At 36.6% G+C, this 12,282-nt stretch overlaps 2 protein-coding genes across 2 annotated transcripts; both read right to left on the minus strand.

The window, feature by feature from the left end:
- Positions 1–2,653: 2,653 nt before the first annotated feature.
- Positions 2,654–6,809, minus strand: LOC119667553 (integumentary mucin C.1-like). Its single transcript, XM_038076858.1, has 2 exons — positions 5,841–6,809; positions 2,654–2,716 (listed from the first exon to the last, which is right to left on the minus strand). Exons 1-2 carry the CDS (start codon positions 6,807–6,809, stop codon positions 2,654–2,656), a joined length of 1,032 nt encoding a protein of 343 aa, XP_037932786.1.
- A 2,491-nt stretch (positions 6,810–9,300) lies between these two features.
- On the minus strand, positions 9,301–11,222 carry LOC119672457 (exonuclease mut-7 homolog). Its single transcript, XM_038083510.1, has 4 exons — positions 11,012–11,222; positions 10,740–10,945; positions 9,675–10,642; positions 9,301–9,612 (listed from the first exon to the last, which is right to left on the minus strand). The coding sequence occupies exons 1-4, from the start codon at positions 11,150–11,152 to the stop codon at positions 9,431–9,433; spliced, it is 1,497 nt and encodes a 498-aa protein (XP_037939438.1). The 5' UTR covers positions 11,153–11,222; the 3' UTR covers positions 9,301–9,430.
- Positions 11,223–12,282: the final 1,060 nt, after the last annotated feature.

Below are 12,282 nucleotides of genomic sequence, written 5' to 3' on the forward strand. Positions count from 1 at the left end.
TTTGCACTCAATGGTTTGGGAGACGGTTGTGATGAATCGATATCGAATGTAGTTGTTCCCGTAGAGTTAAGGTTACTTACTGGAGATACAGTAGTGGCAGATGCTGGACTTGTGGTTACCGAAGCAATAGTTGTTGTTGCATTTCTTACTGGTTCTGTGCTCTCTGCAGCTCTAGTTGTTGCAGAGGTTGAAGGTGATACAGTAGAAACTTCAGGTGGAATATTTTTGTTTGCACTCAATGGTTTGGGAGACGGTTGTGGTGAATCGATATCGGATGTAGTTGTTGCCGTAGAGTTAAGGTTACTTACTGGAGATACAGTAGTGGCAGATGCTGGACTTGTGGTTACCGAACCAATAGTTGTTGTCGCATTTCTTACTGGTTCTGTGCTCTCCTGCAGCTCTAGTTGTTGCAGTGGTTGAAGGTGATACAGTAGAAACTACAGGTGGAATATTTTTATTTGCACTCAATGGTTTGGGAGACGGTTGTGGTGAATCGATATCGGATGTAATTGTTGCAGTAGAGTTAAGGTTACTTACTGGAGATACAGTAGTGGCAGATGCAGGACTTATGGTTACCGAACCAATAGTTGTTGTTGCATTTCTTACTGGTTCTGTGCTCTCTGCAGCTCTAGTTGTAGCAGTGGTTGAAGGTGATACAGTAGAAATTACAGGTAGAATATTTTTATTTGCACTCAATGGTTTGGGAGACGGTTGTGGTGAATCGATATCGGATGTAGTTGTTGCCGTAGAGTTAAGGTTACTTACTGGAGATACAGTAGTGGCAGATGCTGGACTTGTGGTTACCGAACCAATAGTTGTTGTCGCATTTCTTACTGGTTCTGTGCTCTCTGCACCTTTAGTTGTTGCAGAGGTTGAAGGTGATACAGTAGAAATTTCAGGTGGAATATTTTTATTTGCACTCAATGGTTTGGGAGACGGTTGTGATGAATCGATATCGGATGTAGTTGTTGCCGTAGAGTTAAGGTTACTTACTGGAGATACACTAGTGGCAGATGCTGGACTTGTGGTTACCGAACCAATAGTTGTTGTTGCATTTCTTACTGGTTCTGTGCTCTCTGCAGCTCTAGTTGTTGCAGAGGTTGAAGGTGATACAGTAGAAACTTCAGGTGGAATATTTTTATTTGCACTCAATGGTTTGGGAGACGGTTGTGGTGAATCGATATCGGATGTAGTTGTTGCAGTAGAGTTAAGGTACTTACTGGAGATACAGTAGTGGCAGATGCTGGACTTGTGGTTACCGAACCAATAGTTGTTGTTGCATTTCTTACTGGTTCTGTGCTCTCTGCAGCTTTAGTTGTTGCAGAGGTTGAAGGTGATACAGTAGAAACTTCAGGTGGAATATTTTTATTTGCACTCAATGGTTTGGGAGACGGTTGTGATGAATCGATATCGGATGTAGTTGTTGCAGTAGAGTTAAGGTTACTTACTGGAGATACAGTAGTGGCAGATGCTGGACTTGTGGTTACCGAACCAATAGTTGTTGTTGCATTTCTTACTGGTTCTGTGCTCTCTGCAGCTCTAGTTGTTGCAGTGGTTGAAGGTGATACAGTAGAAACTTCAGGTGGAATATTTTTATTTGCACTCAATGGTTTGGGAGACGGTTGTGGTGAATCGATATCGGATGTAGTTGTTGCAGTAGAGTTAAGGTTACTTACTGGAGATACAGTAGTGGCAGATGCTGGACTTGTGGTTACCGAACCAATAGTTGTTGTTGCATTTCTTACTGGTTCTGTGCTCTCTGCAGCTCTAGTTGTTGCAGAGGTTGAAGGTGATACAGTAGAAATTACAGGTGGAATATTTTTATTTGCACTCAATGGTTTGGGAGACGGTTGTGATGAATCGATATCGGATGTAGTTGTTGCCGTAGAGTTAAGGTTACTTACTGGAGATACAGTAGTGGCAGATGCTGGACTTGTGGTTACCGAACCAATAGTTGTTGTTGCATTTCTTACTGGTTCTGTGCTCTCTGCAGCTTTAGTTGTTGCAGAGGTTGAAGGTGATACAGTAGAAACTTCAGGTGGAATATTTTTGTTTGCACTCAATGGTTTGGGAGACGGTTGTGGTGAATCGATATCGGATGTAGTTGTTGCAGTAGAGTTAAGGTTACTTACTGGAGATACAGTAGTGGCAGATGCTGGACTTGTGGTTACCGAACCAATAGTTGTTGTTGCATTTCTTACTGGTTCTGTGCTCTCTGCACCTTTAGTTGTTGCAGAGGTTGAAGGTGATACAGTAGAAACTTCAGGTGGAATATTTTTATTTGCACTCAATGGTTTGGGAGACGGTTGTGGTGAATCGATATCGGATGTAGTTGTTGCAGTAGAGTTAAGGTTACTTACTGGAGATACAGTAGTGGCAGATGCTGGACTTGTGGTTACCGAACCAATAGTTGTTGTTGCATTTCTTACTGGTTCTGTGCTCTCTGCAGCTCTAGTTGTTGCAGAGGTTGAAGGTGATACAGTAGAAACTTCAGGTGGAATATTTTTGTTTGCACTCAATGGTTTGGGAGACGGTTGTGGTGAATCGATATCGGATGTAGTTGTTGCAGTAGAGTTAAGGTTACTTACTGGAGATACAGTAGTGGCAGATGCTGGACTTGTGGTTACCGAACCAATAGTTGTTGTCGCATTTCTTACTGGTTCTGTGCTGTCTGCAGCTCTAGTTGTTGCAGTGGTTGAAGGTGATACAGTAGAAACTACAGGTGGAATATTTTTATTTGCACTCAATGGTTTGGGAGACGGTTGTGGTGAATCGATATCGGATGTAATTGTTGCAGTAGAGTTAAGGTTACTTACTGGAGATACAGTAGTGGCAGATGCAGGACTTATGGTTACCGAACCAATAGTTGTTGTTGCATTTCTTACTGGTTCTGTGCTCTCTGCAGCTCTAGTTGTAGCAGTGGTTGAAGGTGATACAGTAGAAATTACAGGTAGAATATTTTTATTTGCACTCAATGGTTTGGGAGACGGTTGTGGTGAATCGATATCGGATGTAGTTGTTGCCGTAGAGTTAAGGTTACTTACTGGAGATACAGTAGTGGCAGATGCTGGACTTGTGGTTACCGAACCAATAGTTGTTGTTGCATTTCTTACTGGTTCTGTGCTCTCTGCACCTTTAGTTGTTGCAGAGGTTGAAGGTGATACAGTAGAAACTTCAGGTGGAATATTTTTATTTGCACTCAATGGTTTGGGAGACGGTTGTGATGAATCGATATCGGATGTAGTTGTTGCCGTAGAGTTAAGGTTACTTACTGGAGATACAGTAGTGGCAGATGCTGGACTTGTGGTTACCGAACCAATAGTTGTTGTTGCATTTCTTACTGGTTCTGTGCTCTCTGCAGCTCTAGTTGTTGCAGAGGTTGAAGGTGATACAGTAGAAACTTCAGGTGGAATATTTTTATTTGCACTCAATGGTTTGGGAGACGGTTGTGGTGAATCGATATCGGATGTAGTTGTTGCAGTAGAGTTAAGGTTACTTACTGGAGATACAGTAGTGGCAGATGCTGGACTTGTGGTTACCGAACCAATAGTTGTTGTTGCATTTCTTACTGGTTCTGTGCTCTCTGCACCTTTAGTTGTTGCAGAGGTTGAAGGTGATACAGTAGAAACTTCAGGTGGAATATTTTTGTTTGCACTCAATGGTTTGGGAGACGGTTGTGGTGAATTGATATCGGATGTAGTTGTTGCAGTAGAGTTAAGGTTACTTACTGGAGATACAGTAGTGGCAGATGCTGGACTTGTGGTTACCGAACCAATAGTTGTTGTTGCATTTCTTACTGGTTCTGTGCTCTCTGCAGCTCTAGTTGTTGCAGAGGTTGAAGGTGATACAGTAGAAACTTCAGGTGGAATATTTTTATTTGCACTCAATGGTTTGGGAGACGGTTGTGGTGAATCGATATCGGATGTAGTTGTTGCAGTAGAGTTAAGGTTACTTACTGGAGATACAGTAGTGGCAGATGCTGGACTTGTGGTTACCGAACCAATAGTTGTTGTTGCATTTCTTACTGGTTCTGTGCTCTCTGCACCTTTAGTTGTTGCAGAGGTTGAAGGTGATACAGTAGAAACTTCAGGTGGAATATTTTTATTTGCACTCAATGGTTTGGGAGACGGTTGTGATGAATCGATATCGGATGTAGTTGTTGCCGTAGAGTTAAGGTTACTTACTGGAGATACAGTAGTGGCAGATGCTGGACTTGTGGTTACCGAACCAATAGTTGTTGTTGCATTTCTTACTGGTTCTGTGCTCTCTGCAGCTCTAGTTGTTGCAGAGGTTGAAGGTGATACAGTAGAAACTTCAGGTGGAATATTTTTGTTTGCACTCAATGGTTTGGGAGACGGTTGTGGTGAATCGATATCGGATGTAGTTGTTGCAGTAGAGTTAAGGTTACTTACTGGAGATACAGTAGTGGCAGATGCTGGACTTGTGGTTACCGAACCAATAGTTGTTGTTGCATTTCTTACTGGTTCTGTGCTCTCTGCAGCTCTAGTTGTTGCAGAGGTTGAAGGTGATACAGTAGAAACTTCAGGTGGAATATTTTTGTTTGCACTCAATGGTTTGGGAGACGGTTGTGGTGAATTGATATCGGATGTAGCTGTTGCAGTAGAGTTAAGGTTACTTACTGGAGATACAGTAGTGGCAGATGCTGGACTTGTGGTTACCGAACCAATAGTTGTTGTTGCATTTCTTACTGGTTCTGTGCTCTCTGCACCTTTAGTTGTTGCAGAGGTTGAAGGTGATACAGTAGAAACTTCAGGTGGAATATTTTTATTTGCACTCAATGGTTTGGGAGACGGTTGTGGTGAATCGATATCGGATGTAGTTGTTGCAGTAGAGTTAAGGTTACTTACTGGAGATACAGTAGTGGCAGATGCTGGACTTGTGGTTACCGAACCAATAGTTGTTGTTGCATTTCTTACTGGTTCTGTGCTCTCTGCAGCTCTAGTTGTTGCAGAGGTTGAAGGTGATACAGTAGAAACTTCAGGTGGAATATTTTTGTTTGCACTCAATGGTTTGGGAGACGGTTGTGGTGAATCGATATCGGATGTAGTTGTTGCCGTAGAGTTAAGGTTACTTACTGGAGATACAGTAGTGGCAGATGCTGGACTTGTGGTTACCGAACCAATAGTTGTTGTCGCATTTCTTACTGGTTCTGTGCTCTCTGCAGCTCTAGTTGTTGCAGAGGTTGAAGGTGATACAGTAGAAATTTCAGGTGGAATATTTTTGTTTGCACTCAATGGTTTGGGAGACGGTTGTGATGAATCGATATCGGATGTAGTTGTTGCCGTAGAGTTGAGGTTACTTACTGGAGATACAGTAGTGGCAGATGCTGGACTTGTGGTTACCGAACCAATAGTTGTTGTTGCATTTCTTACTGGTTCTGTGCTCTCTGCAGCTCTAGTTGTAGCAGTGGTTGAAGGTGATACAGTAGAAATTACAGGTAGAATATTTTTATTTGCACTCAATGGTTTGGGAGACGGTTGTGATGAATCGATATCGGATGTAGTTGTTGCCGTAGAGTTAAGGTTACTTACTGCAGTGGCAGATGCTGGACTTGTGGTTACCGAACCAATAGTTGTTGTTGCATTTCTTACTGGTTCTGTGCTCTCTGCAGCTCTAGTTGTAGCAGTGGTTGAAGGTGATACAGTAGAAATTACAGGTAGAATATTTTTGTTTACACTCAATGGTTTGGGAGACGGTTGTGGTGAATCGATATGGGATGTAGTTGTTGCAGTAGAGTTAAGGTTACTTACTGGAGATACAGTAGTGGCAGATGCTGGACTTGTGGTTACCGAACCAATAGTTGTTGTTGCATTTCTTACTGGTTCTGTGCTCTCTGCAGCTCTAGTTGTTGAAGAGGTTGAAGACGATTCAGTTGAAATTATAAATGGAATATTTTTATTTGTACTCGTTGCATTTGAAGGCGTTTTTGTTGATACGGCAGTAAATGTGTTTTCGTGAGGTTGACGATTACTTAAAAAAAATGTAACAATCGTAGATACTTTCCTTGTGCTTGAACTTAAGGAAGACGCATTTTTAAGCTTTGCGGGGTTTTGGTTTACATTCGTAGGTATTGTTGTCCTTTTGGTACTACGTGCAGATGTTTCTGTTGTAGATTGAGTAGATTTGTTTGAATTAACGATTTGACTTAATATGTTAACACGTTTTGTTGTTGGTATGGAACCTGTCTGTCCATTAGTATTTCCATTATTAGTCATAATTTTGTTTGTTGTGCTTTTTATTTGAGTTTCAGTAGTTGCCCACGTTGGGTCGGAAATAAATATACGTTTTGTTGCCGTGGTATCTTTATTACTTTTTGGGATTTCTGTTGTTGTTGCTTTGGCAAATGTGATTAATTCACTAGGCGTATTATCGGAAGTTATTTCAGTTTGTGACTTTGTGAGAGATTTACTCATTTTGACATTTTTTACTGGGGTTATGCTGGGAGTAAAATCACTTGAAGGTGTTGCTTTGGTGAATTCTTTAGTATTTGTAAATGGCACTGGTGTTTTAGGGTTTTCGGTTGTAACTGTTCGTAAGATGGTTGTAGGATTAAGATTTAATGATGTTGTTGTTGTTTTTATGGCATTTCGAATTGACAATGTAGTTGCTGTTAATTTGTTTGTATTTATTGGTATAATTCTCGTTGTTATACTTTGTGTGGGATTGATACGGTATCTTATTAATATTTCATACGGGCTTTTTCGTATAATTTCCATTCGAGAACCAAATATTGGTGAACTCGTAGTAGTTGTTACGAAAATCAGTAAAATTATAATACATTTTGCCATAATTCATTGAAGTTCCCAAATGGTATTTTAAGGATTTTCTTTAAGGATTTATTATTTTTTTTTCTTAATTTGTTTTTTTTTTTCTTTTTTAACACTTTTTTCACAGTTTCACAATTCGATTTTGAATAGTTGATGCACTTTAAACTCACGGACAAACTGAGTAATTTAGCTATGGGAAGTCGTATTTATTAGTTTTTTCCCAGCTTCGGGCTGTATTCTTGCAAAATATTATGTGAAAATATTTGATTTTATTTGCACTATTTATTTTTTTCTTCTTATTAATACGAATTTCTAAGAATATAATTATTGATACATCTATATATATACATATATTTAAGTGTATCTTTAAAACAGCACGTGAAAAGCTAAAAGCGTTTGTTATACAATTTATACCATATACATATAGTATATGCCTATATGTACATATATAATAATATAATAATAATATTTATATATTTTATTTTTGCTAAGATTTGTTAGAGTTCTTAAAAGTAAGTATTGTATATATATATATATATATATACATATATACCAAACAAAGTAAATAGGAGCATATTTTCTGCACTACATATAATTTAATTAACAGACTTAACTGCTTTTATCGGTCTTATACGTGTTATTTAAAAATAAAATATTAAATTACTTAAATATTTTGTAGTGTGACTCAAGACTTAAATTCGATGCACTTTGATTTGACTTCAAATCAAAACAATCTAACCGGAAATAACAATTTATTTTTGTTTATATAAAGTGCAAATATTTTTATTAATATTTTGGTTATTGAATCCATCAGTCACTGTTTTATATCTTTGCCCTGAACAGTAGATGACGGTAAACCCTTTTTTTCACTGGCTTAACAGAGACAATAAAAATTGACTTATCAGATTACTTCATCTAATCTCCTAGAAAGAGCAAGGATAACACAACAAACTTCTTTCTGGCAACGAAAAACGCTTCAAATGAATCAATAGTTGTCTCCAAATGGAAGTGTTTATTCATACCAGTGTTAACCCTAGTAAGGGTGGCAGTAATCAGTGTGATACAGACATCCTTACAACATTACCTTGTTTTTCCTTGTTATAAGAAAAGCATCGTACCTGAATAAAAGACCGAAGAGGTGGTGGTACTGAAGAATATGAATCGGGCATGTTACAGCATCTTATGAAAGTTTTCTTCTCTAATGAAATAAAAAAATACATAAAGAAATAAAAGAAAAATAAAAGAAATAGAAATATAGTTCAAAAAATGAAATATAAAAATTAACTCAGAAAATTCTTAAAGTATCACATTCCCAAATGGTCACCAGTACTTCCAATCAAGTCAGAGATTCCTCCTGATGCCAACAATTTCTTACACAGCTCAAATATTATCTATTCTAATCAATAAAAAAAACTTCGTTTGCATTTAAACAATAGCGCTTAACATGTTTTGATTTATTTACTTTGGTTTTTTTATGTTCTTGTATAAATTGTAGTAAAATTATACAAAGCCGGCTAAGTACGTGAGAATATACCAATATCTTTAATTGGTGTGGAACAACAGAATTTTGATAACCGAACACTCTTAATAGCGCAAGTTAATGACCGCGACACCCATACAGTACTCACGTAACCAACATTTTCTCACAACAAAGACCTAAAATAATGTGAAATTACCACGAAGTTCTCTAAGAAGCCGCTCTGAAACATCTCTCACAAAATACCACTTACAATCGTATATTACAAATTGAAACAATGTCAGTATTAATCTATAATTGATGAAAGCAAGTCTTGATCTATCGTAACATAATACACAGATACCATTAATTAACAAATAGATAACTGTACCGGAAGTAAGTTATCGATGAAGACACGTTAGAAATAAGAACCTCTGTATAAAGCGCTTAAGTACTACCTTTGATCATTATATGTGATCTTCAATCTATTTTTTCCATTTGTTTACTTCATAAAAATAAATCTGTATGTTAACGAAGAGTTAGAAAAACTAAAAGGCGACATAGTTAAATGGATCGAAATCCTCGATATTGCTATGAAAATTATCAAAGTGTGATTAAAATTTAGCGACTACTTTTTTTGTAGTATTTAATCTTCAATGTTAATATCATTCCACATTTTATATTATACACTTATTTACCCTCTTTCATATTATACACTTCTGTCACAATAGTCGTCAATACGAAAAACTATGCTTTATATTAATAATTACAAATATAAGTATTTAATACCTAAACTTCTAAGTAATAATTACAAACTTGAATTTAAAAACCATTTTTTATATCTAAGATTGTGAGATTCTTTAATGCAGCCACAACACTAGACTATCACTTAAACTAGGAATTGTAATAAAATAATTCATCGTCGATTATGTTAAGAGAAAACTTGTTAAATTTAAAAATATTAATAACAAAGAGAAATACGTGTATACCTAAATGGGTTTTTAGGTAATTATGTGTTCATATAAATTTTATTTTTGATTATATGAAACATTTACACATTGTTAATGACCAACAAGTCATTTATTTCTAATAATTGTATACAAAAATTTTATCAAAAACAATATACTAGGATATACTTCTGCAAACACAATCTATTCAAATTCAGCAATAGTATACGATCCTGATCCTACCTAACCGTCTCGTGTTCTTCTTTTTTCTGTTTTTTTGGAGTTTTATTGCGACGTTTTTTCTTGGAATGCTCATGATTCATCAAAATGTTATTGACAACGTCTTCCGAATTAATGCCAACCTTCGTCAAGAGTTCATTGAAAACATTGTAGATTTGAAGTAAACAGTAAGCATCCAATGCTAGAAACAAAGCGCAAAGATTATTGAATTAGCCATATTAAGAGCTTTTAATAAATACTTGCCTGCATACATAACTTGCTCAGGTCGCAGAGGCCGAATAGCCCAGTTTGAACGCTGTTCACTTTTATTTAAATGTTTGCCAAAACAAAGTTGTACTATTGAACTCAAGCTTTCGCCACTAACATCGCTGTAGTCGTACGGAAATTTTATAGATCTCCATTTCAACTTTGAATAATAAGTCTGTATGTCCAAATAAGATGAATTGTATTGCATAAGAGTTTTTAATTTAAGCGATTTTGTGAGCATATGCAGATCATGAGCAATAGAAAATCCTAATTTAAGAATTTCAGTATTGTTAAAAATTTTTTGCCAGAAAGCTGTCCATAAATCAGCGGCTATATTATTTGAATCACAATCTATAATGTATACATTGTCGTACGTGGCCACTTGCAATAGAGAAACACTTGCGTCAACACAAACAGTTGATCTCCACTCGGAATCGAAACTTATTATTTGTTGAGTTTCTAGATGATTTATCATGTCCAACATTTCTTGATTACATTCAACGTGTAATATTTTAACGGCATTCGTATCGAGAGTCATATAACCCTCTTTAGGTATTTTATCATTTAAATTCGAATTATAGACATATTGACTATTTGTACTTTCTGTGGTTTGGTGATTTAATAATGTTTGTTGTACTAATTCGGGACAATCATCAGGTGGTAAATTGATAACACGTGCCCAATGAACTGCCTCCTCTACATCGTAATCACAGATATGGTATAATAAATTTTTATGTACTTCGACATTTGAAGTGATCATGAGTTGTTCACGAAATGCTTCTACACTTATTTTACCGTCTTTAAACTCATGATAGTAATAGCGTAAGCTACTACATTCGTGTCCAAAAATAAAATTAGGTATATGCTCGCTACTTATGTTGTACTTCTTCGATAATCTGGATACCAATTTTGACATTGTACGTATGTTCATATAAGCACTTCGAATCACTGTTATGTTATATTTGCTAAAAAAAGAAAACATTTACATAAACATATAAACATAAATTGTTAATTATTTAAAACAAAAAATTATTTAATTAATATTAACAATTTACTACATACCAAAATATAGGTTCGCAGTATTCTACAACACTTTTTTTCTTATCAATTAATGTATCTAAGAACTTAACAAGCCTAACTTGTTCAGCTTCTTTGTCAGCAATGCAAGTCTCCACAACGGTAGTCTTCTCTTGTAAAATAAGGGGAAAAAGGAGTTCCTCCGTTTCAAATTTATCCATTATATCTAAACTTGATGCCCAGTATAAAGCCTTAAATAAATCAATACCAATTTAACTTTTTAAAAATTATATAGACGTGCAGTATTATATACTCACTTCTTTGTACATATCCTTCGAGGCCATGTCTCTGAGTACAGATGAGATCGTTTCTGATATTTTATGCAAATCGTAAACTTCTGTTATTTGTTTGCATAAATGCAAGTCTCCACACATTTTAATAAAGTTAAATGCCACCATACGAACTTCGTCATCACAGTCATATTTGCCAGGGTTCGATTTAACAAAGTCCGCAGTTATAAAAAGCACTTCAAATAAACCAAACTTATATTAACTTATTTAGTAGCTAAATTTTCTATTATATTATTATATATTATTTAATTATATATGATGTAGCTAAAGTAGCGCTAGTGAAAATTATTAAGCAATCATACTATTATTACAGCAGCTTAAATCTACTTCCTCTATATCCTATTGAAGAAGTAGAGACTCCTCAATCGCTAGATAACGTTGTGGAAACCTTCACAAAAGCTTGCAACATAGCCTTGGACCGTTCTTGCCCACTAAAATCACAGAGGGGAAAGAAAAAGCCATTGTGGTGGTCCGAGGAAATAAGAGATCTTAGGAAATCAAGCAGAAACTTGTTTAACAAGGCCAAGAGAAGTAATCTTAACACTGACTGGGACATCTACAAAGTCAGTCTAAAAATATATAAAAATGAAATAAAAAGAGCCAAAACACGCTCCTGGAAAGCCTTCTGTGAAAGCGTGGAGGGTTGTCAAGGAACAGCAAGGTTTAGGCGCATTCTCTCGAAGAAACCCTCTAATCTAGTCTACTTAAAAGACGAGGTCAATGGGTGGACACATAGCAGCGAAGAATCGGCGGCATTGTTACTGAATATACATTTCCCAGATAGTGACATACCAAATAACCTTGGAATAAACCAGGGGTCTACATGTGACTCATCTGTGGTGAATAATATTGTCACCAGAAGGAAAATTAAGTGGGCTATAGATAGCTTTCTACCATACAAATCACCGGGCCTGGATGGAATTATACCAGCCCAACTTCATGAAGCAAGGGACATCTCTTGCAATTGGCTCACACCAATCTTTAAAGGTTGTCTTACCTTGGGGCATATACCAGAGAAATGGAAATTGACAAAGGTCGTTTTTATTCCTAAAGCTGGCAAAAGCTCCCATATTACGCCTAAAGATTTTAGACCGATTAGTCTATCCTCTTTCCTCTTAAAAACTTTAGAAAGGCTTCTGGAGCATTTCATTAGGAAAGAGATACCAGATGAAAGGCTTTCAAAATCACAACATGCGTACTGTAAAGGAAGGTCTGTAGAGACCGCATTATCATCTCTA

This window comes from Teleopsis dalmanni, chromosome 1 (genome assembly GCF_002237135.1).
Source record: "Teleopsis dalmanni isolate 2A chromosome 1, ASM223713v2, whole genome shotgun sequence".
In the NCBI taxonomy this organism is placed as follows: domain Eukaryota; kingdom Metazoa; phylum Arthropoda; class Insecta; order Diptera; family Diopsidae; genus Teleopsis; species Teleopsis dalmanni.